The sequence below is a fragment of the Danio rerio genome, chromosome 4 (genome assembly GCF_052040795.2).
Source record: "Danio rerio strain M-AB ecotype USA chromosome 4, GRCz13ab, whole genome shotgun sequence".
Taxonomy (NCBI): domain Eukaryota; kingdom Metazoa; phylum Chordata; class Actinopteri; order Cypriniformes; family Danionidae; genus Danio; species Danio rerio.
In genome coordinates, this window is record NC_141024.2 from 14,498,015 (window position 1) to 14,522,345 (window position 24,331).

The window sequence follows — 24,331 nt, forward strand, 5'->3', positions numbered from 1 at the left end:
ACCCAGTATTGCATTTAGTGTATTACCGTGTTAAGATAAATTAACAAATAAAACTGGAATCGGACAACAACAAAATAAATAAGATCAATTCTGTTGACCCTATTGATCTTGAAGCAGAAGAGGAATAAAGCTTTTATTTTTATTATTATTATTATTAGTATTATTATTATTATTATTATTATCGTCATTATTATTATTTATTACTTTTGTTGTTAGTTTTTTGTTTTGTTTTTTATATATTTATTTTATTTTCTTACAGTTACTGTCATTTAATAACTATGTTTTTATGGTCATTGGTTAGTTGTAAAAGAGCAGAACAGTGTATTACTTGTTTTTGTAAGTATATAATATTGTATCTGCACAATGTTAATAAATATAGTTGTTTTATGTTTAAAAATTTATTTAATTACAAATAAAATGTATAATAAAATATTACAAGTATAATGGATATTAAACAACTTATTATTAAATATTTATAATTTTATACTTATTTGTCAACATTTTTTATTGAGAAAGAAATTTAAACAGCCTGTTTCACAGAAATTTTGCAACAGAAACAGCCAAACACTGAAGGTTACATTAAAACAAGTTTCATTATATATGAAGACCCCTATATATTTGTTTCTTTTGTCTCGGTTTTCAGTCATCAGTGTTTTGATTGAATGCATGTATCAAACTTCAGTTCCAAGTCAAAGCAGCATGAAATGCCTTATTAAAGAACCTGCGTGTCTTTCATTTGTTTGATCACTTCGATTCACCCCTGAACCATGTGCTGATGAAAGTTGTTTCTGCTTGGTGGACGTCTCAGTCTTTGAGCCTTTGATCTTCTTCCATCGCTCTGTTCATGGGGCATAAGCCATAACCTTGTGCCTTAGATGAAAAGGCTTTGCCAGTGTAAACTAGGCCTGATAGGCGGTCTCTTAAGTTCAACAAACACGCTTGTTTTGGAGATTCATTGTTTGAAGAACAAAGAACAGATGCAGTGTGTGCATTTCGCTGTGGTGGCTTCATATTTGTTTATAATGCTTGTGGAGATCTTGCATATATATATATATATTTTCTCCCCAAATAGAACTAATGATTGTTGTTGGATTAATAAGTCTGAGCCAAATATCTTGGGGTCCAAATTGCGAATGAAAATAGACAGAGCCTTGTTTCCATTCTGTCACATAGTGAAAACAATCTGCCTCTTTTCTGTTTAGCTGGAGAAAGCATCATTCTTTCCTACGTCTCTTAAAGGAAAACTCCACCTTTTTGTTGTTTTTTTTTGAAAATAGGCTCATTTTACAACTTCCCTAGAGTTAAAAAGTAGAGTTTTACCATCTTTGAGTCCATTTAGTCAATCTTCTAGTGGGAGAACATTTAGCGTAGCTTAGCATAGATCATTGAATCGGATTAGACCATTAGCAAATAGCTCAAAATGGCCAGAGTTTTGATTAATTCAGCAATTTAATGTTTTACTCTTCTGTGGCTACATCATGTATCAAGGCCGATGGATCTATACTCTCATTCTGGCGTAATAATCAAGGAACTTTGCTGCCGTACCATGGCTGCAGCAGTCACAATCATAGTTTGTGGATTTTAACTGGTGGAGGGTTTTGTGATGGGGACTATTTTCAGGTGATGTTTGATATCAATAATACAATGAACTGTTCCTTTTAAAATCAGAGTCTGAATGTGTTTCTGTATTTAACTGATCATTAAAAATGCTTAATTTTTTTGTGTACTGCAGGAGGACATAACATCAGTGGAAGTGCCCACAGAGGAAGTCCCAGCCCCTGTGGATGAAGCTTCCTCTGTCATGGACGACTTTCAAGAGAGACGAGCTCAAGCTATTGCTGCCAAGGCTCGCGAAATTGAAAAGGTGTGAGAAATACCTTATTTCCTTTTATTAATTTATTTCCATAGTGTCTGAAGTAAATGGGAAGAGTGTGTTGTCATTTTCGTTTTAAATGATCATTTATTTTAGTGGTGGTATGTTATTAATAGGGCTGCCAGAGATAAAGAAATAGTTAGCTAATAATAGCAGATTTATTTTCAGGCTAATTAGGGAGTCATAAAACAAAAAAACGGCACTTTCTGAGATTTTAACATAGAAGACATCGTTAATAAAAATAATAATAATATTTCCTTACATTTATATAGCGCTTTTCTGGACACTTAGTGCTTTACACATTAGGGGAAATCTCCTCATCCATCGCCAATATGCTGCATCCACCTGGATGACACAACGGCAGCTATTAAACTGAATATTGAGAATGGAGTGACTTAATTTTTTCCGCACATCTTTCACTGGCAGCAAACTAGAGGTTGTAGGGGCATGGCTAAGCATATATTGCCCGACTTGTCAAACTGACGTCATCTTGCTCTGATTCAGGGCTCATTTTACCGATCCCCCTCCTCAGCTGCCCTCCTCCCCCGTCCCGTGTTCACTATCATTTTCTTCCGTGACTCTCCAACCCACTTCACTTTCTTGCGCAACAAACCCCCCACTCTTCACTTTCGTTTTTCATCCACGACACCCCTCCACTTTCGTGCGCGACACCTCTCCATCCTTGGGTAATATGCCGGATACGTTACCCCGATCTGTTTCGGGACCTTGCAATTCACAAATTAAGCACAACTCTGATTATTTATTCACCTTAAGACTAACATTGTGCTCTAGCAAAATAAATACTGTAAAAAAATTTCACGTGGACTTAAAGTACTTTTGAGTGCTACTACTTTCATGTATTTTTGCTCTTGACCTCTGTTTGGCCATTGCTTTTACTAAGGTGATAAATAGGCAAAACTCTCTCTGCTTTCTATACAAGTTCAGAATGATGGTAATAAAGTCCCTGCTCTCTCCTATGTCTTTTTACTGGCCCTATTAAAAGAGAGATGGGATCCCCCAGGAGCGCTGCACCAGCCCTCCTATTGAGCTCTTGCCTTCGGCTCAATAGCTGCTGACGCAGCATGATTTTAACTGTCGGCTTTTGACACAACCTTGAGCTTTATTGGGTTATTTACATATTGAAAACAAATTTGAGTTTTGAATGCATGGTTTGAATTTGAACTTGAGCGTCTTTTTCTACTGTAAAAATATATTTCTGTTGCTTGTTCAAGATACTTATTTAAAATGAGCTGAGACAACTCAATTCTTGAGATTTCTTTCTTAATTGTTTTACGTTCAATCCACTTAAATTTGTTTACTTTGTGTTTGGACAACATGAATTGTGTAAAACTCTGCATTTTTTAAAGTGTGCAGAAATTATTCACATATCTTAGTGAATGCCAGCAAATGTTTGTTGAAAAAAGGTGCAGAGTACAGAGATGGCTAGACCTGATTGAGGGAAAAGCTAAACATCTGGTGGACACTTAAACAGAAAAAAACACACACTGAAATAACAGGCTTTGGCCTGAAAGGCATCCACACACTGCCACTGAAGTATGTGCATTCAGGGCAAATCAAAACACTTCAGTAGAAGTGATGAAAAAAGATGAAAAAGTGACTAAAAGGGTAGATATTATACAGCATGTCGTTTTTTCCCAATATATTAAATACATGCGATATGCATCATTTTAACTGTCAGATTTGCAAGTTTTTATCCACGTTTGGACTAATTAAATGGAAAAGAGTGTTTAACAATTCTTCAAATTTGTTATATTATTCAAATAGTCATATAGATTTGCAATGAAGTGTCATTTTATTAACTAAAATCTATTAAGCTATTACAGTAAGAGCTTTTATAGTTTTTATCTATTCATTTGTATGCTCTTATTTGTTTGATGAACTTCCACCCAACAGTGAGCATATTCTTCAAACAAGTTGAGTTCCACTCATGCTCAAAGAGGAATCTAGTTGGCTCTCGAATGTTTTGTTTCGACCAGCAAGACGTTTATTTTACAGATGAGCCCGTGCGATTTTAACAAGCCTGAATTCCTTACTGCTAAAGAGCTGTAAGTAGGGCATCTTTGTTGTGATAGTTCTGCAGTCCACGGTGAGGCTTAATCTGGGTCTGTAGCAAAGCTTTCAGGTCCGTCAGGGATGTTTGATTTCTTCCTTCTTTAATCCTATGTGATGTTTCTGATCTAAATATGTCAGATCAAATAAAATAATAGACTCATACACAGTCATCCCCAAAGACTGTGTTTTTATGCTTATGTTTTAGATGCTCCTGTTTCAGATTACAGGCATTACCAAGACATATTTCTCCCCATTAAATTAAATGTATATGCTTGCAAATTATAAATAAATGCCTTTTGGGTTTATAGATGTGCAGCCAATTATTTGATAGAATGCAGTCTAATTTAGGAAATAGCATTGTTTTTATTGGTTTTAGCCATAGCTAGCATCCTAGCAAGCATTTTTTGTTTTTAAAAGATGTCTAATAGACGTCTAAACATAGTCGTTTTGACTAAAACAAGGCTAAATTTGGGCTGTCCGTGAAAATCTAATAGATGTCTAACAAAAGGCCAAAACTAGACTAATCATCAAATAAACAGAATGACTACACATATAAAGTCTGTCTGATCTGTGTATTTGTCTGGTTTTCGACTATTCTTACATATCTAATAGATGTAAAATAGACATCAAATAATAGTTGTCTTAGCAAAAACAAGGCTAAATTTGGGCTGTCTGTGAAAATCTAATAGACGTCTAAGAATAGGCCAAAACTAGACTAGTGGGCACATATACAGAAATGAATGATAACACATATAAAATCTGTCTAATCTGTCTATTTGACTGCTATAGTCTAGTTTTGGACTATTCTTATATGTCTAATAGACACCTAAACATAGTCATCTTTGCTTAAGTCTAAATTTGGGCTTTCAGTGAAAATCTAATAGACGTGTAACGATAGGCCAAAACTAGACAAGTCATCAAATAAACAGAAATGAATGACTACACATATGAAGTCTGTCTATTTGATGGCTATAGTCTAGTTTTGGACTATTTTTAGATGTTTAATAGATGTCTAATAGACGTTTAAACATAGTCGTCTTGGCTAAAACAAGGCTAAATTTGGGCTGTCTGTTATAATCTAATAGATGTCTAAGAATAGGCCAAAATTAGACTAGTGGGGACATAAACAGAAATGAATGACTACACAGATACAGTCTGTCTATTTGATGACTATAGTCTAATTTTTGGCTATTCTTAGATGTCTATTAGATTTTTACTGACTGCCCAAGTGTAGCTTTGTTTTAACCAAGCTGTCTAAATTTAGATGTCTATCATACGTCTATTAAACACACATTTTTTTTGCTGAGTTAGCTTGTGTATAGTTTATTATAGCTAATATTAGTTTAGTCCATTTTGCTTTGAGCACAGCTGATTATCTTGAAATTCATACACCAAAATATAACTTTTAGGTTTTTTAATAATAAAATTGACTTTTGTCATGCTAAACTCGAATTGAACTTTAGGAGAACCACTCTTCAAGTTATTAGCTTAAAGATGCTTTCCCAGTTTTCCCTCCTTGTCCCACCCTTCCTGAATAATTCTTTGCTATCTTGATGAAGAATCAGCCTCCCAGAGTACAAAAATGACACATGAAAGGCTTAACAATAACACACACACTTTCTCTCTCTCTCGAGGTCCCATTCAGCCTTCCTGTTGGAAAGGGTAGCAGAGGTGGGGTTCGCAGGAAGCGAATGGAACTAGAACTAACTCAAGGAAATAACTTCCCAGCGTTCTTGGCATTGTTATGAATTATTAAATCACTGAGTGGATTTGTGTGCACAAAGCTTTTAAAACATTTCATAACAGGACACAGCGGCGGGTGAACGTTTTCCCTAAAATTAGCTTCATCAATTATAACCAATGCTGAAAAAACGATGAATCGAATTGTTATAAAGCAGCAGGGGCCAAATTTAATCTTTGAGAAGTTCCTTTAAACCTCTGCTTCAAGTCATCCCTGCTTACGGAGTTTAGCAGTGGTTTATTTTTAGCTTAGATGCGTTTTTTTTTCACTGAACTCAGATGACATTGTGATAACGATACCATAACCCCCGCTTCTCATCTAATCTGAACTGAATTCTCGGCCACACATGCAGTTAACGCCAACACAGACTCTCCGGCAGTTGTTCAGGGTAGTCTTATGTACCGACTTTTGGTCTTGCTTTGTTTTGGTAGTCCGTTTGTTGAATTTAAGTTCCATTTCATCTACATGTAAGCTAATTCTCATTAGATTTTAAGTAGACAGTAAGGGTTAGTGTAAGTTGACATGTACCTTATAGTCAGTTAAATGTCTGTTGAAGGAGCAGTATCAGCGGATATTAAGCAGACTGTCTACTAATACTCAAATGGATGATCAGATTAAAGTGTTACCCGACTTTCTCTTGAATATGCAGCTTTTAGTTTCTGCTCTTACCCCAAACTCTTAGCTCACAGTATTTATGCCGCACAATTTGTGTTACAGGCCTAAATGGCACCTCAAATTGTATGGGTTTCTGCTTGTTTATACAGTCAGCGCTCAACAATTTGAGATGTTTGTGGTAGACAAATGAAAGAGAGTTCATTTTAATCCAGCTAAACCGGTGTTTATAGTTGAAGTCATGTTTTTGATCGGAATCTGTTAAAAGGACAAAATATTTCCCTTACATGGTTTTTCAGATGAATTTACTGTAATGAGCAACAGAATACTGCTTGGTTTTACAGTGACTTATTTTTAAGTATTGCTTTGTGCATAACTACACTATATCTGGTGAATGTTGGCAAATATTTGCTGCAATTTCTGTACTACCACCGCCTTTAGCATGCTACTTTAAAACTCGTAATAATACAGTTGAAGCAAAATTATTAACTCTCCTGGGAGGTTTTGATTAATTTTCAGTTGTTTCTTGACTTATTTTTTTTTCTCCTGGAGAAAGCCCTTTTAGTTTGCCTGGAATTAGGGCTGCACAATATATATATTTCAGCATCGATATTGCATATGTGCGAGTCTGCAATGTAGTTGGGATTATTTAACCAGACATTACAGTTAACAACATGGTAAAGTAATTTCACATTTCAACCTTCGAGTAAAAGTTGCTTATTTGCATGTGTTTTTAAGGCCGGACTGTAAGAATTTTGACAAAAATGAAACAAAAATGATAAAGTGTTATTATTATACAGTGATTATTTAATTTCTGCTTTTGAATACAGTTTGACTCCCCAGAAAACCTTAAATCACTGTTGTTTTGCATCTTTTGTCTGTTGTATTAAATTATGCTTGTCATTTTTTAAATTATATTTTATGTGAGACGCTCAAAACACAATCAATACACATCATTCCAAGCGATCTAAAGTTATGAACTCTGTACCAGCTATTCAAGTCGTCTAGTAAAATTGCATTTATTTTGCAATATGTACCGCAGTGAATGAAAATACTGTAATGGAAGTTTTTTCCAATATTGTTCAGCCCTAGCTGAAATACATATTTATATATTAAAAACCTCCAACGTCAATATTACTATTGTTTTTATGATATTTTTACCTTTAGAGTCAATATAACAGCAAACAGAACTCTGTTGTACAATGACTGTATTGCCTAATTAACCTAACTTTCCTAGTTAACATAATTAACCTAGTTAAACCTTAAATTTGCAATTTAGGTTGAGTATCAGTTGTGAAATAACTAGTAAAATATTACATACTGTCAACATGACAAAGACAAAAGGAATTAGTTATTAGATCTTTGCTAAGAAGCACTTGAGAAATGTTTTTGAAAGAATTCAATAATTCTAAATTAATAATTTTGGCTAATAATTGTGTCTTCAACTGTAAAATACATCATCTGCATTGTAAATCCAAAATCATATTGTACTATTCCATCATTACCATTAAGTTTCTTGCTCTAGAAACCATGTTTATTGGTTGCCCATTAATGCAGTTTAAAAAATCACACACTATATGCAGTCTGCTTAACCTGCAGCCTCGGGCTCCTAAGAGCTTCCTTTCTACATCATTTATCCATTCTATTCTGGAATGTTCTAATTGACTATTAGAGTCTTCTCAGTGAACCTCCTCAGCTTAATGACTATTAGAGGCAGTTCTCACACAAGAACTGGGCTTTGTGTGTGGGCTTTGGTGATTCCTGGAACCAGGTGATCTCATTTTTACTAGAACCTGACTCAGCCATGGGAAAGAGGCCTGATGTGAAAAGCTAATGAGGAGCTTGCTGCAAAAAAAAGAAAGAGAAAAAAAAAAGAAATTCTTAGTCAGCACAATTAGTTGGGTGGGCACATTTTTTTTTCCAGATAAAAAAAAGCTTGTGGAGGCAGGTAGTAAAAATCAAAGAGGATATGAATTGTCTTTTTATTGTTATTGTTATACTTTGTAAAGTTTTCTGTTCCTATAATATTTAAGCACTTCCAGATGTTACTTCATGGCTATTCAATCTGTCGGAAACTGTTGAGAACTTAAAGCATCAGATTATTTTTGAGTTTCTCATTAGTTATCCATCTTGTGTTGCTCCATGCCATTGTAAAGTTGTGATGGTCGGATTTTCATCTCCTGAATGTAAATTGTAGAGTAAATTTTAAGATATCATCTGCTGCTATAAGTTACATGTCCTAAGGGTTGTGTGTGAGTGAAGGTAATTGCAGAGGTTATGCAGACTCCCCTGGGTCTGAAGCACGGCTTTGATGTCCAGAAGTGTTTGATTATCCAACCACAGTAAACATAACCGAGCTCTGAGAGTTTTGGTTTGGGGCTTTGTTCTGTCGTCTGGATGGCAGATCAGAAAGACAGAACCTTCGCTTAAATATACAGCAAAACTGTTCTCCACCCTTGTGTCTTCTGCGAACAAATTATTCAAAAGGGTTTTATCAATGGTTCTATGAGATTTTGACACTACGGCCCAATCCTAATTCTACCCCTTAGCCCTTTCTACCCTCTAACCCAGGGGTCACCAATCCTGGTCCTGGAGGGCCGGTGTCCCTGCAGGGTTTAGCACCATCTTGCCTCAACACACCTGCCTGCATGTTTCAAGTACACCTAGTAAGACCTTGATTAGCTTGTTCAGGTGTGTTTGATTAGGGTTGGAGCTAAAATCTGCTGGACACCGGCCCTCCAGGAACAAGTTTGGTGACCACTGCTCTAACCCCTCGTTTAGCGTGTTCACTTGAACGGGTAGGGGTGTCATAATTCTTTTTAACTTGGAGGCGTAGGGCTAAGGGGAAGTGCTAGATAACCCTCGAAAGGGAGATTTTTCAGGACCACACTCGAAACCAAGGGGTAAGAAAATTTCCCTCAATACACCATCTACAATGGCAGCATGGCCATTTACATCTGACACTCGATAACACTCAAATGTCCTGTCAGAAATTTCTAGTGGCCGGGAATTAGCCTTTTACAGTGTCTGGTATAAAGTAAATGTTGTTTTCGTGTGTTTACATAGATGATTATGGCTACTGTGTAAATGTACAATACAGTTACGAGCTTATTGCAACATTATATGGTAATTATAACATGATATAGGCCTTCAGTGAATTCCTGGAGATAAATACCAAATAACGCAACTGGAATAACTACAGCAGTCGTGATTGTTGATCTCATGTGAAGCAAGAGATCACGATTGCATATGATGATGTGTGCAGGTGTTGTAGCGCTATCCCATTTCTTAGGGGTAAATTTTAAAGCCCTTCCCCTTCGCACTTTGTTTCAAAGGTGAAAGGGTAGGGGTACAAAGATAGAATTGGGATTGGGCCTATGTCATCTCTGGCAACACTTAGATTCAATAGATTGCTAGATTAATGTTTTGTCTTGGGGTAGCGCCAATGAAATGTATAAAACTTAACATTGTGCTCGGTGGTGTCTGGGGTTGTCAATAGTATTGCCTTTGGAACCAATTTAACCTAGCATTTGTGCGCTCTTGAGCATATTCTAACCACTGCTGATTGGCTATTGTGTTTACATGCTCAACAGATATGACTGTGGCCAATTAGCTGTTTAAGAATGTGCTCAATGTTAAGAATGTGCTTAAATGTTTGATGGATGCTTTTTAAATGTCAGTAGTCAACAGTTTTGACAACTCTAGTCATGTTATTCAGAATTAAAATGAGCTATCAACGATGTAGGTGACTGTATTTTTATTCCGTGGAACATTAAGAAGTATTTTTGTTGAAATTGTAGTTCTTAGTTATTCATAAAACTCTTTTGAGAGTCAATAACACATAGACTAAAAAAAAGTTATGGGAATCAACATGTTGACAAAACCGACATAGTTTGATCTCTACTTTGAGTCTTGATTATCCCCCAAGATCATTGAGACATAAACATATACTGTTATATGTTCATTTACTATGACTGTTCTTAAGTCATCGTGTTGGAAATTGCTGAGTTGTAATTCTATCATTGCCCTGTATGTTCAATAGGTCTATCGTCAGGACTGCGAGACGTTTGGCATGGTGGTGAAGATGCTGGTTTCTAAGGAACCTAGCTTAGAGAAGCACCTGCAAAACCCACTGAAAGAGAACCTGATCGAGATCCGTGAGCGATGTCTTGAGGACTTGCAACACTTCATTGCTGAACTCGACGAGGTGGTACGACAGCCCGAACCTGCTGTCTAAGGTGGCCTCGTTTTTCCTGAAGTTTTTTTTTTTCTAAACCTGTACTCCTTTATTGTTTTTATAAAGGATCTCATTTATGTGAAAGGATGTCATTTATGTGAAAGCCATTGTACACTGTACATTGTGTCCACACTTCCTGGTACACAACAAACGAAAACATCTTGAAATATTGCCTTCATGCAATCCCGTTCATCCACTGAGGCTAGTTGTTAGGTTGTATAAACTCTTTGTAACCTTTTGAGCAGTAGGATAAAGTAAAGAAATGAGATGGTAAGCATAAAGTAATGACACAGGAGGGTCTCTCGTTCATTACGGAAGCTAAAGAGGTTTATTAACCTGTTGGGGAAATTTATTGAATGATGACTGTCGTCATGATCAAGTATGGTTAAATCGAAAGGGTTCTATGATGTTGCCAATGAAGACACTTAAAGTCCGACCAATGACAATTTGATGAATTATGAAACCTGATCTTTATGGGTTCAGCTATTTGCTGCTATTTGTAGTAATGTTAAGTTGTGCAACTGACAGTAGAACACATTTTTTTTATTATTAAACTTTCCAATTAACATATTATGAAAACCCAACACAAGTGTTTATGTAGTTTTTTTCTTTGTATAGTATTAAAGAGTCTGAACCTACTACAGTACATGTTTTCCTTTTGATTTGATGAGCCCGTTTTGTGGTTTCATGTTTGTAATTAAATAAAATTGCTGTTTGCTATTACACTTTTACTCTTATTTTCTTAAGAAGCCATAGGGAAAAAAAGATCAAGTTGCAAGGGAATGTTTTAAATCTCTCTTGAAATATTTTATTGACATCTCAACGATAAAAAGGATAGCATGGTTACCTGTGGTGTATTGTGTATATACTAGAGGAAAGATTCCCCTAACATTGTTTAAGCGCATAAACACATTATGGACAGAGAAATCTTAAAGGGTGCACTTATTACACCTTGTAGAATAACATAACGAGGGCATCACGCATGAATAGTGCATATATATTTTGCATTTGCAAATCCCTGGTCAGCAAACCTCAATTAGTTCATTTAATAATCATAAAAACTCCATCAGGTCAGTAAATTGTGGTAATTACTCATTTAACATAATTGGATATAAAAATATCAGTATTCCAATCTTAATTTAACAAATATACATCGCTTGCACTATTAAATAATTATTTAGTTAGTCTACATGCTACTTTTATTTCGCTTTTGGGAATAATGCTTTTGCTATACAATGTACAAGGAAATCTTACATGTTACTTTCTTTGTTTGTACAACAGCAACGTAATTGGCTCTCAGTGTTTGTAAAGAGAACTTTCCATCTTCTGTAGGATCAGGCATGAGTATATTCCAGCTGAAACAGAGGCAATCTTCAGTCTAAGAAATTATGCAGTTCTTGCCCTTGTGACCTTTCTTTTTCAGTTTGGTCCTTGAGCCAAAAGGAGGCGTTAAAGCCGTGACCCGAGTCGGATAGTCCTCTGTGTAATAATGAAAACTTTGGGATCGGGGCTTAGGGATTGGCTGACCTAGAAAGAATCCCTCCTCCTCAGATTCTGAAGATGAAGAAGAGCATGTTGAACACCAATCATCTTCTTCGTCATCATCACAAAAGTCCTGGAATTGGTCCAGTCGGACCATACCTTGCTGAGGAAAGTCTGAGGTGGTTTGACGATAAGGGTGCTGACTGTGCGCCGAGTGATTTAGTAGAATACCATTCCTGGGCTCTGGCATGTTTGAGCTGATTACCTGAGGCACAACATGCAGTTTCCCACGATTTTTGGAAGGCAGGTGCAATGCATTTTCTGAACGCGTTTTCCGACTGTGCCTGCGTTTGTGGTGATGTCTGTTAGCAGGACGTCTCTCTGCTGCTGCCGCTGCCTCCTCCTCTATGTGAAAGGTCCTCCTGCGTGTCCTCTCACTCATTGGTGGTTGCCTTAAGCCCAGTGCACCATAATACCCTTTCTCCAGAACATCATCAGAGAACTTTACTTGCTGAGATCTGGATTGCGGCTGAGATTGTGACTTGGTCCTTCTCAGCACTGGAAGATTCAGAGGAGATGGTGGTTCTGCTCCAAAATATGGTGGTATTCTGTCCTCTTCATCGTCTTCTCTTGCTCCCTGCCCCAGTGTCTCCTCATGACCTAGCTCGGAGTTTAAACTCCTCAGGGAATTAGCACTTCTGTGGAGCATTGAGGAGTTTAGTGTGCCTACGTTACTAATGTTATCACACTCTTCTATCTCTCTTTCTTGGTCTTTCATGTTTTGGAGGGAGTAAATGGTCTGTCTGTCCTTGCTGTCCCCATCCACTGAAGCTCCTGAAAATAGAAAAGATGTTGTGAGTAATCTAAAACGAAGAAGGAATAAAAGTTTTGATACTCTAGGAGAATCTGTTTTAAGATGACATTATTACCTGTAATATTTGAGAGAGCCAGAGAATCCATAGAATCTCCAATATTGTGGTCTGCCTTCCGGAGTTCACTTGTAATGCACTCTAATGAGTCTTCATACCATTGCCTTGGCTCAGACCAAAATCCAGGTACTGTTCCCTGATCCATCTCCAGCTCTTGAATCTTTCTAGCGCTAGCTGGTCCAGGGTGACTACCATAAGCAGAGTCTCCAAGTCCATCCTGAGACTGGGCCCAATACATGTCAGTGTGGTGCTTTTTACTTGCCAAATTGTGGCCGCTCATCTTTATCTCTGGTTTGGTTCGGTTGGTTTCGGTGTCTTTCACCATCCATGGCTCTGCTGCCCTGCTGTCCTCTGCGTGGATGACACCACGGTCTCCAAATTTCAGGAGCAGCTGAGTCATGTAGTCCTCATGCTCAGCCCAATCTTCCACAGAGTCCTCAGGGGCTTCCTGCTCATCTCGCTCTCTCCAGTAGTTGTCTTCTGTAAAGTTGATTCTCTCCAGCTGATGACACATTGTCTCTGTGTTGTCGCCACATAGACTAGAGGTCCTGTAATCTGTTGCTGAGTACAATTTTGTCTGCTGGCACTGTTCTGTGGGGCGACTACTCTTGCCCATTCGAATACTGCGTCGAGATTCCCGTGATCTGGCGGACTGAAAAGCGGAGTCTGAAGAATCAGAAGCCTGGACATCCTCACCTAGGCTACAGTCCTTAGAGCAGTAGATACGACCATCTTTTGGAAGGAAGGGACAGCCCAGCAGAGAGGTTTTACATTGTGCACAACAAAAGCATTTGTCAGTAGCGTGCCAATGTACACCCTCGTACGTCATTTGAGCATGGTCGACTCCTGTATGAAGGTAAATCAAGTGAGAAATGCTGTAATTTATCAGCTTCATATTTAAGCAACAGGTTTTCATTACTGCTACTGGAAAACCATCCTCTAGCACGGTGTTTCTCAACCACATTCCTGGAGGACCACCAACAGTACATGTTTTGGATGTCTCCTTTGTCTGTCACACCCATTTCAGGTCATTCGGTCTCTGCTAATGAGCTGATGATCTGAATCAGGTGTGTCTGCTTAAGGCGATCAGGAAAATGTGCAGAGCTGTTGTTCCTCCAGGAACGTGTTTGAGAAACACTGTTCTAGCAGATATTTGTCCAACTTTACTCCAGGTGTTTGCGATTACTCTATATTCTTATGTAGGACTAAATTGGAGCAAAACCTTGCAAGAAAGTGGCCTTTCAGATGGATTGCTTAGTGTCTGTGTTATTTAATGAAACTCACCAATATTCTCTCCACAGGCCTCGCAGTACTCTGCATACAATGACTCAAAGCATCCACAACAGAAGGGTCGGCCATCTTTCATGATGTACCTCTGTCCTCCTAAAATAGTCTCGCACTCAAAGCATGAAAAATGTTTCATGTGCCAGTGACGACCCTCAGCTTCGGTACACTCGTCAGCAAAGATAATCTGTAAAAAGATGTGAAATTATTTTTCTTTCTTGGACGGGTTTGTTTTTTGTTTTTTGGTTATTACAAGTGTATGCATTCTCACCTCATCACATGCTGAGCAACGTGGCTTCAGAAGCTCTGCATGATGTCTGCCGCAGTGGATATTGCCATTGTGGTAGAAATAGATGAGGTCCACCAGAAGTTCATGACAGGTGTAGCAAGTAAAGCATGCTGGGTGCCAGCAAGGGCCGGGGCCTGCTCTCGAAGCAAACACTGCCATCTCTCCACCGTTGATGTTCTCTTTACACTAAAATTCAAAGATGATATTTTATGAGAACCAGTGGCTGACAAATGACAGTCAAAGTCATTGTACTGGATTTTGCTCTGGATTCTTTTTCGGTACAAAGACATTTAATTAAAATGGACCCCCAACTATGTTGAAATGTTCTTCTAAAGACCAACTGAGCATGACCAAAAGCACGATCATAAGTCTTTTTATAAGTACTTTTGCCAAAGTATTCATTTCACAGCTGCTTCCCATTATTACTACATGGCTGTTGGCCTTGGAAACAGGGGTGTTGAGTGTCGCGCAATTTTTTTTTTAGGCAGCAGAAACCAGAGACCCGAGATTAGCACTGCTCTACAGTGTGTTATGTGGCAATTTGTGGTGAAGGGATACATCTGTTTTTCAGAGGTATTATGATGCCAAATTTATTTTTTTTTTTGGTTTGTGTTTATAAGACTACCCAACAGGAAGCGACTCTCTGCAGTGGCTCTCATGTGCTAAACTCCAGCCCCTGAAGGAGATGATCTTCAGCCAAAGATTGTGTTGTAATGCTTAATCTTTTCCATGAATTTTCTCTGTGCTTTGGTTGTCTTTAGGCCATAATTGGACCATTTGCCTGATTCTAAGTTGTCTGATTTGCCATGACAAGTCAACACTGCTTCCAAGGGAATGTAACGTGAAGCAGAAACTTCATTTTCATAACCGTAAGTAGATTTGCTATGACTAGAAATAGTTGATCAAATGAGTGCACAGTTTGAATGTGGCCTACCTTGAACTCTGATATTTGCAAGTTAGATTTTACTAAAATGTTTACAGATGGTGAGAAAAAGAGCAGGAACATTCATACGTACATGCTCACAATTATGTTGCAGAGCTCTGGGAAGCAGTTTTGGGGTCCCCCTCCCAAGTGCCTCTTTCTTTCTTTGCATGCTGAACATGTGGAGTTCTCGTCTCTCTTCATCACTGAGGGACTGGCAGTATCGAATCTGTGTTGAAGCAAAGGTAAAGGAAATAACAGATGAATATCTTCAATTTTTTTTTTTTATCAAAGGCTTCATTCACATTCGAAGTGGTGGAAACAGAAAAGTTCCTTTTTTCTCTCTTTTTTGTGGGGCGCTAAGTTGAAAAGTACACAAATCAACCTCTGAGTTTACAATGGACTTGTGGAACTCATACAAGATGACATAAAGGGAAACCATTTGCTCTGTTTAGCCCTGCAGGAGGGATAAACAATGATGCCACATGTGAAGAGTCTTTAGATCTATAACCCACAGTTATGCCAGGAATTCGCTAAAGTACACAGTTCTAGTTCTTACAGCAAGCACCATAAAAATTACAGAGGAACTGCTGCTAGCCAAAGGAGAAGATGCCCCTCTGTGATAGCTCTAAATACTTTTGCATGCTTGTATGCAACTGTACTTGTACGAGGATAAAGTCTTGTGTATTCTAGCAACATAGATGTCATCTCTATCACTTTGATTGTCTAGTTTTTCCCTCGTACCTCATTGTCGTGGGGTGGCAGCTGATAGAGTAGTTGTCTGATCCTGTGCTTCTCTCCAGGGCTGTTGACATATGGCACCTTCTCTTCTGGTAGGCACGAAAAGTAGATCTGAACCTGATGGGGGGAAAAGGCAAACGGGGAGTGAGAGGATTAGGGTTTGCTTTCAACAGCTGAAAGCTGAAACAAGACACCAGCCTCAATTGGTGCTACATCATTCAACCTGTCATACAAGGCTTCTCCCGATTGTCTCCCCCAACAAGGGGGAAGTGGGTATATCATTGACCAGGACAAAGCATTTAAACAGTGGTGTCTGTCAGTGGTGACCCTGAAGACTATTTATGGGGCGGTACGCCATTTAAGACACCAAGATAGATGCCTGCTGGAATGTTCCTAAGTGTTGCTATCCAGACGAAGACAGATTGTTATTTCTGTAACAGTGGGGTTGGGTGTATGTGGGATTTGATATGGGGAGCTGTCATACAAATTGCCCTAAATTCTCTGTAAACCTCAGGAATTATGTTCTGCCTTCAAGTAACACTTTTTCTGAAGCTGATTGCAGTGCTTTCCACAGAACTGGGGAAAGAGATTTCATGAGGCTGTCAGGCCTCCCACTCCACATTTTGAAAAACGAGGAGAAGGTGGGGGTTAAAACAACACATTCGACTTCACTCTAGTCCCACCTCCATCCCAATGATTCTGCATCTGTGTTTGTGTATTGCCTTCGTTTCAGGAAGGTGCCAACCAGCCCCTAGACACAAGCTCAGGTCTGTTTGCTTACTGCACACAGCAGAGCAAGAAACTAGGTTTTCTAAATGGCTGTTTTGTTGAGACTAGTCCTTAAACCACACAAGTACAATTCAGGCAGTTTAAGCCAACACACTAAGGCCCTGTGTATACCTGGTGTTAAGATGCATTTTGGTCAGTCGGTACAACGGTTTCAGACTATTATAGGAGGTCACTGAACATTGACAAACTCGAATCAGTGTTAGTTTGATATAGCTTACTAGATAACTTGAAATCAAAGCGAATGATTTCAAGAGTGTTTATTGGTTTAAATTGTTTGTTGGGCGTGTTCAGAAGAACTAAATGCTTGCAACGATTTGTACACTTCAGGGAGGATCATTTTCAATTACTAAAATCAATTCTCTCTGTCATTCCTTACTAGATGTTCTGTCATTTTCTGCTAGTTTAAGTTGGCTTTGTGCTGCCTATCAGCACCATGTCAGTCAGATATAGGCGCACGTGTGCTCAATGTCAAGGTTAAGAGGATTCAGTCTCCACTTAGAAACGAAGTCAAAGAATAGATTCATTAAGAGCTGTTGCCCTCTGTGCAAGTTCATATGCAGCTGTTTCAGAAATCAACCTAATTTAGCTGAGAATTTAACTTGAAGTAAAGTTTCTTACTTTCCACACACACAATCTTTGCTTTGACACAATAAATGTGGCTTTACTTATGTGGAATTCTGAAATATGGGATGGTTAAGGCTGCCTAAAAATCCAATTAGGTAGATGTGATGGTCATAGTTTACCTGCTCAGCCCGTAGTCCAGGAGGAACCCATGTGTACTCCTCAAGAGCACATCCAGAGTCGTCATCAGACGTTGAACTCCTCTGAAACCCAAATGCCTTGGCTCCTCTCGAGTCCATGTCCGGTGCCCGAGTAATGGGCCAGATCCCAGATGTAGTCTCAAGACTCATGGGATGGGGGCACTGTTCAGACAAAAAGAAAGTAATTTTTTAAAATATATTTTTTATTTGTGAGATTGTCCGTGAAATATCTGAAAATCGAGAACAACTCAGAAGTCTTAAGAATCTTAAAAGGAAGGGAAGTCGTGCTTTGAAATCTCAGCAGAGTCTTGCCTTTCAGACCAACCCTTGAGCTGGCAGATAAGATGTCAATGTGTACATGAAGCAGGATTAAACACTTGTGCCTCTTTCTCCAGGCCTACTTTATCTTGATGCTGAAGCACTTCAGAGTACTTTTCTGTCAGATAAAATGCCTTTGGTCCCAAGGTGTTGAAAAGAACTCTCCTGCTTCAGTTGTTTTGAATTGCAAATGAGCCCAATATAGTGTGTGAACGCCCCTGTTTGGGTTGAGGTTGAAGCTTTATGATCCCCTTTCAGCTTGCCCTCGAGTCACAGGGAAAGTCCTAGTCAATCTTATCCCGTAATGAGATAGATCCTTGATTAAATGTTTTAACATAGGTCTTGAATGTCCGTTGTAGGTGTAGGTGATGGTTTTATTGTTTTGCGCATATTACGAGCTCCATCTGTGTATTTCAGTTATCCTGTGAAGCAAAGGTAATTGATTTGCAATACAAAGAGGCATCAATGGATAGGGAAATCTTGGGGCAGATAACATTTTCCCTGTTCTCTTAATGGAAAATGCGATTTGTATTGTCTCAATCACAATCCAGCTCACCTTCAATGACCCCAGTCAAATTAAAATGCGAATTCATTTCTCACATCAGTGCCCAGTAACCTCTCAACATAATTACCAAACCTGAATGAGAGTGAATGATCAGTCAGACAGAGTCGCCATGTATGGATTTCTGAGGAAAAAGGAATAGATGGCTTAAGACTTGTCCAGGATAGTTTACCTCCCCCCAAAAATGAGTCAAAACCAATCAAATAAAACATTCTTTTTATAATATAATATAGCATATGTGGATGCAAATCAAACTCTTAGCGCTTACTCCACCAGCTTTCTTTAAAAATGTCTTGCAGGGTAGGAAATGCCTGCTGTGGCTTCCAGGGCCAACATACACAAGCACTCGCGTTACACCTTGTCACTCTTTGGCACTGACACAATGTGTGGCTTTGTGGCAAAAACAAAAACAGAACGGATCTACCCTGCCCTGTTTTCAAAGGAACCTACGTACTTCGAAAGGGCTTTTTTTTTTTAAAAGAAAGTCACAACCTCAGAGAAATGTAAACACACTCCAGATGTACGCCGCTGATCTGACTGGCACCTCATACAGGAAAAGTGAGCACTCAGCACCAGCCCACGAGTTACTGTGTCAAAAATGAAACACTTATGAAATAAACACAGACTGGTGCCTGGATTAACAGAGGCTTACATTACAACCATTCCACCTGAGGCTGGGATTCAACAAGCCTGGGCGTCACAGTGCCTGGTTGTCAAGTTTAGGATGTAAAAGTTTCTCTGGTCTAATGTAAACGGAGTTTGATGTGCTATAATCATCAGGTCTGCCAAGAATTGACACATCCAGTACAATCGATTCGTGTTGGGACGACATGAAGGATTTAACTTAACTTAGTTTTTACTAATTTAAGTGAATTGAACATAAAACAATTAAGTTGTCCCCTTAAAAGTTAGGAATTGTGTTTCAGCTTATTAAAAAATACACTAAGGATGCTGGGTTCCACACAACTAACAGATAACTTAATCCTTTTTACAAATTGAAGTGGATTGAACATAAATTATTTGGTTGTCCCAATAAAACTTAACAAATGTGTTGTTTCAACTTTTAAAATAAGTAGTTCAAACAAGCAGCAAAACATGTTAGAACAACATAAAGTGATTAAGTTAACTTATTAGTTTTTACAAATTTAAGTGGATTGAACATAAAGCTATTTAATTTTCACGCCCCGAAAAACAAGAATTGTGTTGTTTCAGCTCATTTAAAATTAATAGTTTGAACAAACATAATTATTTTGACTGTATAAAAACTAAGCAGAGCTGAAAAAACTCTTTTTATAGGGATAATTCAGGCTTTATTAATTTATTTTGGTCTTAAATATTTATTTGGTCTTAAATACTAGAGTATTTCTTTGTTAACTAAATAAAATAAAACATGCGCTGTAAATGTTCAGTCATGCTTTGTGTCATATATGCTTGGATACAAATAGAGATGTAACAAAACTGCTGTATCTTTAATACACCTGCCATTGTAATTGTATTAACGAAATGGGACATGTCTCCTTGTATCTAGATTTATTAATTAATAATAATAGATTTTTAATTCATGTTACATTTAAATTTATATAAGATTTCTTTATAATTCTACTTTTTAAATTGATTAATTTAGCAAGTTTCAATTACAAAATTTGCATAAAACTCAACATCTTACAAAAATCCTAAACGTTATTACTATAAATGTTAAGTCACTCTATTTTGATGGTCCATCTATTGAATTTAGGTTACATTGCAACTACATGCCAACTTATTCTCATCAGGTTTTAAGTAGACTGTTGGGTAAGTTTACATGTACTTGCAAAGTTTCTTATAGTCAGTTAAATGTCTGTTGAAGGAGAAGTATCAACAGATAATAAACAGAAAGTCTACTAATACTCAACTGGACCATCAAAATAAAGTGTTACCAATCGTTGATTTCTAATGCTAAAACATATGCAAAAAAAAAGTGATACCAAATAATAAAAATCCCAAATTTACCCAATTTTACATCTAGACTATCTTCAAATCTGATTCAAATGGTTGCATCTCACAGCTGTACACTAAAACAAATCTCAAAATTAGGTGTAAATGGAGCCTTAGATAATCCAAACGCCTACCCCATCTTCTCCCACATGACCAATTTTGATCCCACCACCCTGGTGCTATGTTATTTCAACTCCTGCTTCCTGTCTGTCAACAAATACTTGTCACTCAGTGCATTTGACTGTGTGCTCCCTGCAAAGTCCAAAGCTTAGACCGAGACTAGTTTAGACTTGATTCCATCTTACCTTTGCGTAATGCATCCTGCACCATTTACAAACAGCCTCAAATTAGTGCAAACAACAGAGGAAAGAGAATCTATCCAGCATGTCCACAATGATCTCAGGTAAATTCCAGTGTAGCTTGGATGATGCTGTGCTTCTGAACGCGTTTAGATGAATGCATCAATGTGTGTGCCAAGTAGCATGTCTCCTGTAGTCACACCGTCTCGGACCAGCCCCCTTCACACTCAATCCCTCCCCCTACACTTCAAACTGCAATCCACCCCCAACCCCAAAACAACCCTGGTCCACATTCCTGCAGTAAAGAGAGCCGTCTGTGTCCCACAGCAAAACCCTCTTCAATCCACCCAGCCATTTGTTTTGTTCCTTGAGCATTCAAAGTCAAGTACATCCTGGAGGACTTCATTTGACATTGAATGTTGCATAAGTTACATCAAGGGCTTGTTTTGATCCAGCAGCGGCCAAGTGTTCCTGATATTTCAGCCACTCTTGTCATGTGAAGGAAGAATGGGGAGTGCTCAGGAAATACATGTTCGCATTTTAGAATCAGATACAGGATTTGCATAGTGAATTACGTAAGCCTGTACCTTAAAGAAAATACATTTCAGGTGCAATCTGTTGCAATACTTATTTGTCTTCAAAAGCGAGGCATTGTGGTTGTAAAGTTGAGTGACTATTGTTACTTTTTGAGGGGGAAAGATGTACGTTTGACTACGATTGTGATCAGTTGCACATTCGTTTTGGTCAGGTACGATTCTCACTATTAAAACGTTAACTATGACGTTTAGCTCAATAAACAATCAAACTTCAAAAATTTGCTGCTTATAAATAGTTATTAAGTCGGATTGAGGAATTTGGGTAAGGATCTACAATAAGATCAAGCAGAATATGTGCTTTATAAGCACTACTAAACAGCCAATATCTTTATGATACGCCACTAGTTAATAGTGAGAATTGGTTTCGATACTAAACTATTGTCTTAGTTTTTATTTGATTTACAAAGCATATGATTCAGCAGTCTGCATTCCTTGACAGATGTTCTCTCTTGACATGTTCTCTCTGCACTTTTCTCACAAATGAAGCTCCACCAGCAATTCAACAAGGATAAGCAATGGAAAAAAACAGCTGACACATGCACAAATTCATGCAAGCAAACAAACAAAACAAAATATATATTGTCTAACAGCTGCATACCATTGGCTTGGTGTGTCTCTGGCCTTCTTCTTTAGGAAAAGCAGACTACACTTTTTAAGCTGTCTTATAAATTCGCTAAAAGAAAGTTATTACATAGATCTGTGTAATAAGATCTATGTAATAACTATATCACAGTCATTTGTTCTCTTGCCAGGCAATAATGTTCTGAAAGTTAGTTCACAGGGCATTTCTATAAATGTAATCTCTCACCTAAGGATCTTAAATATGCAATATACCAGTAAATATCCTCCTATTGATATCCTAATAATAATGGTAAAACTTAGTCGGTAAAAATAGTCAGTCCATAAAATGACTTATTATTACAATAGTGTTTGCGTAATAGTTTTGCATATTTTAGTCTGTTTACAAAAAGATTTACTGTAGTACTTTCTCTGTAATTTCACATCATTACATCAGTCGAGTGTTTTGAAATCACAAATACAAAGACTACAACCGGTAATGGTTTCATTTCAGTAGCTACATCCCAAATGGCACACTGTGCACTTATGTACTCTCTACTCATGCATTTACACACTCAACAGCATAGTATATGTATGTTGTGTCGTCCCAAATGGAACACTAATGTTTTATTTTTTTTGTTTAGTTTTTTTACTAAGAGGTAATTTAAACCGTTTCCCAGATGATGTTTGACGTTTGCCAAATTAGTGAAATAAATTTACCAAATAATACCTGTCATGAGTAAGTCTGCACACACCATCGGGATACGGTATAATCAGGAGAATTTTGCTTACACAACCCAAAATAAATAGTCCTACATGAGCACCCAAAAGCTCCGCCCCTTTTGCTACGTGAGGGAAGCTGTGGTCGTTGAGTGCGTGAAGTGTCCATTATTCCACACTTCATTTTAACGGTTGAATAAGTGTGTTATCCAGGTATTTAAAGTGCACTTATTATATTTAGTTTTCAATGTGAACGCACTACTTACAGTTTTTATACTACAAAATGGCGTAGAATAGTGCATAAGTATGCAATTTAGGAAGCTCCTACAGAAATCATGCTATTTTCTAGTATTCCACAGGACAAAATGGGCTAGGTCAATTAGCATTGTATTATAAATATACTTTATGCTTACAAAATTAGACAATTATACATTATTTTTTGTGTCTATGAATTATTGTCAATATCATTATAAATTACAGACAATTTTGTGATATCATTTTAATTTTATTTTATATATATTATGAACCATCCCTTCACACATCTAGCAAAAAGTATAAACTTGTGTTGTTTTTCTTACAGTCCTATAAATGTCAAATTAAAAAAAACTTAAAGTCATCTTTCCTCCAAAAAAACATGCAAACAATATTGTATTTAATCTCCTAATGCAAATATTGTGCTTTTAAGAATTGCTTGGAGAGCTCTAAGATGCCACTCTGTCTAAACATCTTATTATAAATGTGCTGGTTTTGTCATCTTAAAACACAAAAGCTGGATCTTCCTCACACGCATCTCTGTTTGGTCACAGCTACTTCATCACGATCTGGCTGAAATGTCACATTTAGCCTTTGTGAAATGGCTAGACTGAGCAATTGCCAAATCATCCTAGAACTTGAGTTTGAGCGTCTTCCAGAGCCGAGAGGTCATTTTAGACAGTGATGAGAGAACAAGCCAACCAAGATGGATTCATCTGTTGTTGGCAGAAATTGCGAAGAACTACTTAACTACAAAGATAACCTTTGTTCGAAACTTTTGTGAGATGTTTATCAGGAACACCACCGAAATGGCAGAAAATGTCATGCTGATTCCAGGGAAAGGCGAAATATGAAACCAACTGGCGAGCTGCATAAAGAATAACGTTAGTCTCCAGGAGAAGTGACACGTCCTTGTGAATGTTTGTCCAGATGTAGACCGAAACCGACCGCAATTAGCAGACACTCTTCCCATCATTTCCTAGCGCAAGTTCCTCAACATGTTGGTGATTGGTGGAAGACCACAACCCTTCCTGCTATTACTCTGCACAGTTACCTCTGTGCTATCTTAAAGGAAAGGGAAGCTACGTGCTAAACACCTAAGGTTCACATCCTCCTCTTCCCATTGTAAAATGGGTCAACCTTCCCCTGGCCAGCCATTATAAGCGATAACGCATATTTCACCTCATTGCCACGCCAATTGACAAGTGTTTAAGAATGGATGCTGCTCTGCTGCATTCACATGTCAGTGCTACCTAACTAATGACACTTTTTTTGGGTGACCTATAACCCTTGCACACACCCCGCTCCCTCTGCTCATC

The 24,331-nt window shown here is 37.9% G+C and overlaps 2 protein-coding genes and 1 long non-coding RNA gene across 8 annotated transcripts in view; 2 read left to right on the forward strand and 1 right to left on the reverse strand.

Moving 5' to 3' along the window:
• Nucleotides 1-11,261, forward strand: part of pphln1 (periphilin 1) — a 62,056-nt gene extending 50,795 nt beyond the window's left edge. For 3 of the 4 annotated variants that reach the window (XM_087247577.1, XM_087247578.1, XM_087247576.1), the window contains 2 exons: nucleotides 1,733-1,864; nucleotides 10,342-11,259. In XM_087247577.1, coding sequence (XP_087103703.1) covers nucleotides 1,733-1,864; nucleotides 10,342-10,536 — 327 coding nt within the window. In that variant the 3' untranslated portion in view covers nucleotides 10,537-11,259. 4 annotated transcript variants of the gene reach the window in all.
• Nucleotides 1-24,331, forward strand: part of LOC147844665 (uncharacterized) — an 892,045-nt gene that overhangs the window by 739,780 nt on the left and 127,934 nt on the right. The window lies entirely within an intron of this gene.
• prickle1b (prickle homolog 1b) overlaps nucleotides 11,320-24,331 on the reverse strand; it is a 32,294-nt gene continuing 19,282 nt past the window's right edge. The window contains exons 1-9 of one of the 3 annotated variants that reach the window (XM_087246774.1): nucleotides 19,106-19,200; nucleotides 18,608-18,737; nucleotides 17,716-18,473; nucleotides 16,187-16,300; nucleotides 15,537-15,671; nucleotides 14,503-14,706; nucleotides 14,232-14,418; nucleotides 12,948-13,793; nucleotides 11,320-12,852 (exon numbers count right to left, since the gene is read on the reverse strand). In XM_087246774.1, coding sequence (XP_087102900.1) covers nucleotides 11,915-12,852; nucleotides 12,948-13,793; nucleotides 14,232-14,418; nucleotides 14,503-14,706; nucleotides 15,537-15,671; nucleotides 16,187-16,300; nucleotides 17,716-17,883 — 2,592 coding nt within the window. In that variant the 5' untranslated portion in view covers nucleotides 17,884-18,473; nucleotides 18,608-18,737; nucleotides 19,106-19,200 and the 3' untranslated portion in view covers nucleotides 11,320-11,914. Of the gene's footprint in view, nucleotides 12,853-12,947; nucleotides 13,794-14,231; nucleotides 14,419-14,502; nucleotides 14,707-15,536; nucleotides 15,672-16,186; nucleotides 16,301-17,715; nucleotides 18,474-18,607; nucleotides 18,738-19,105; nucleotides 19,201-20,892; nucleotides 21,035-24,331 lie in introns of those variants that run through there. The other 2 variants (NM_001030098.2, XM_087246773.1) reach the window with 2 other exon arrangements.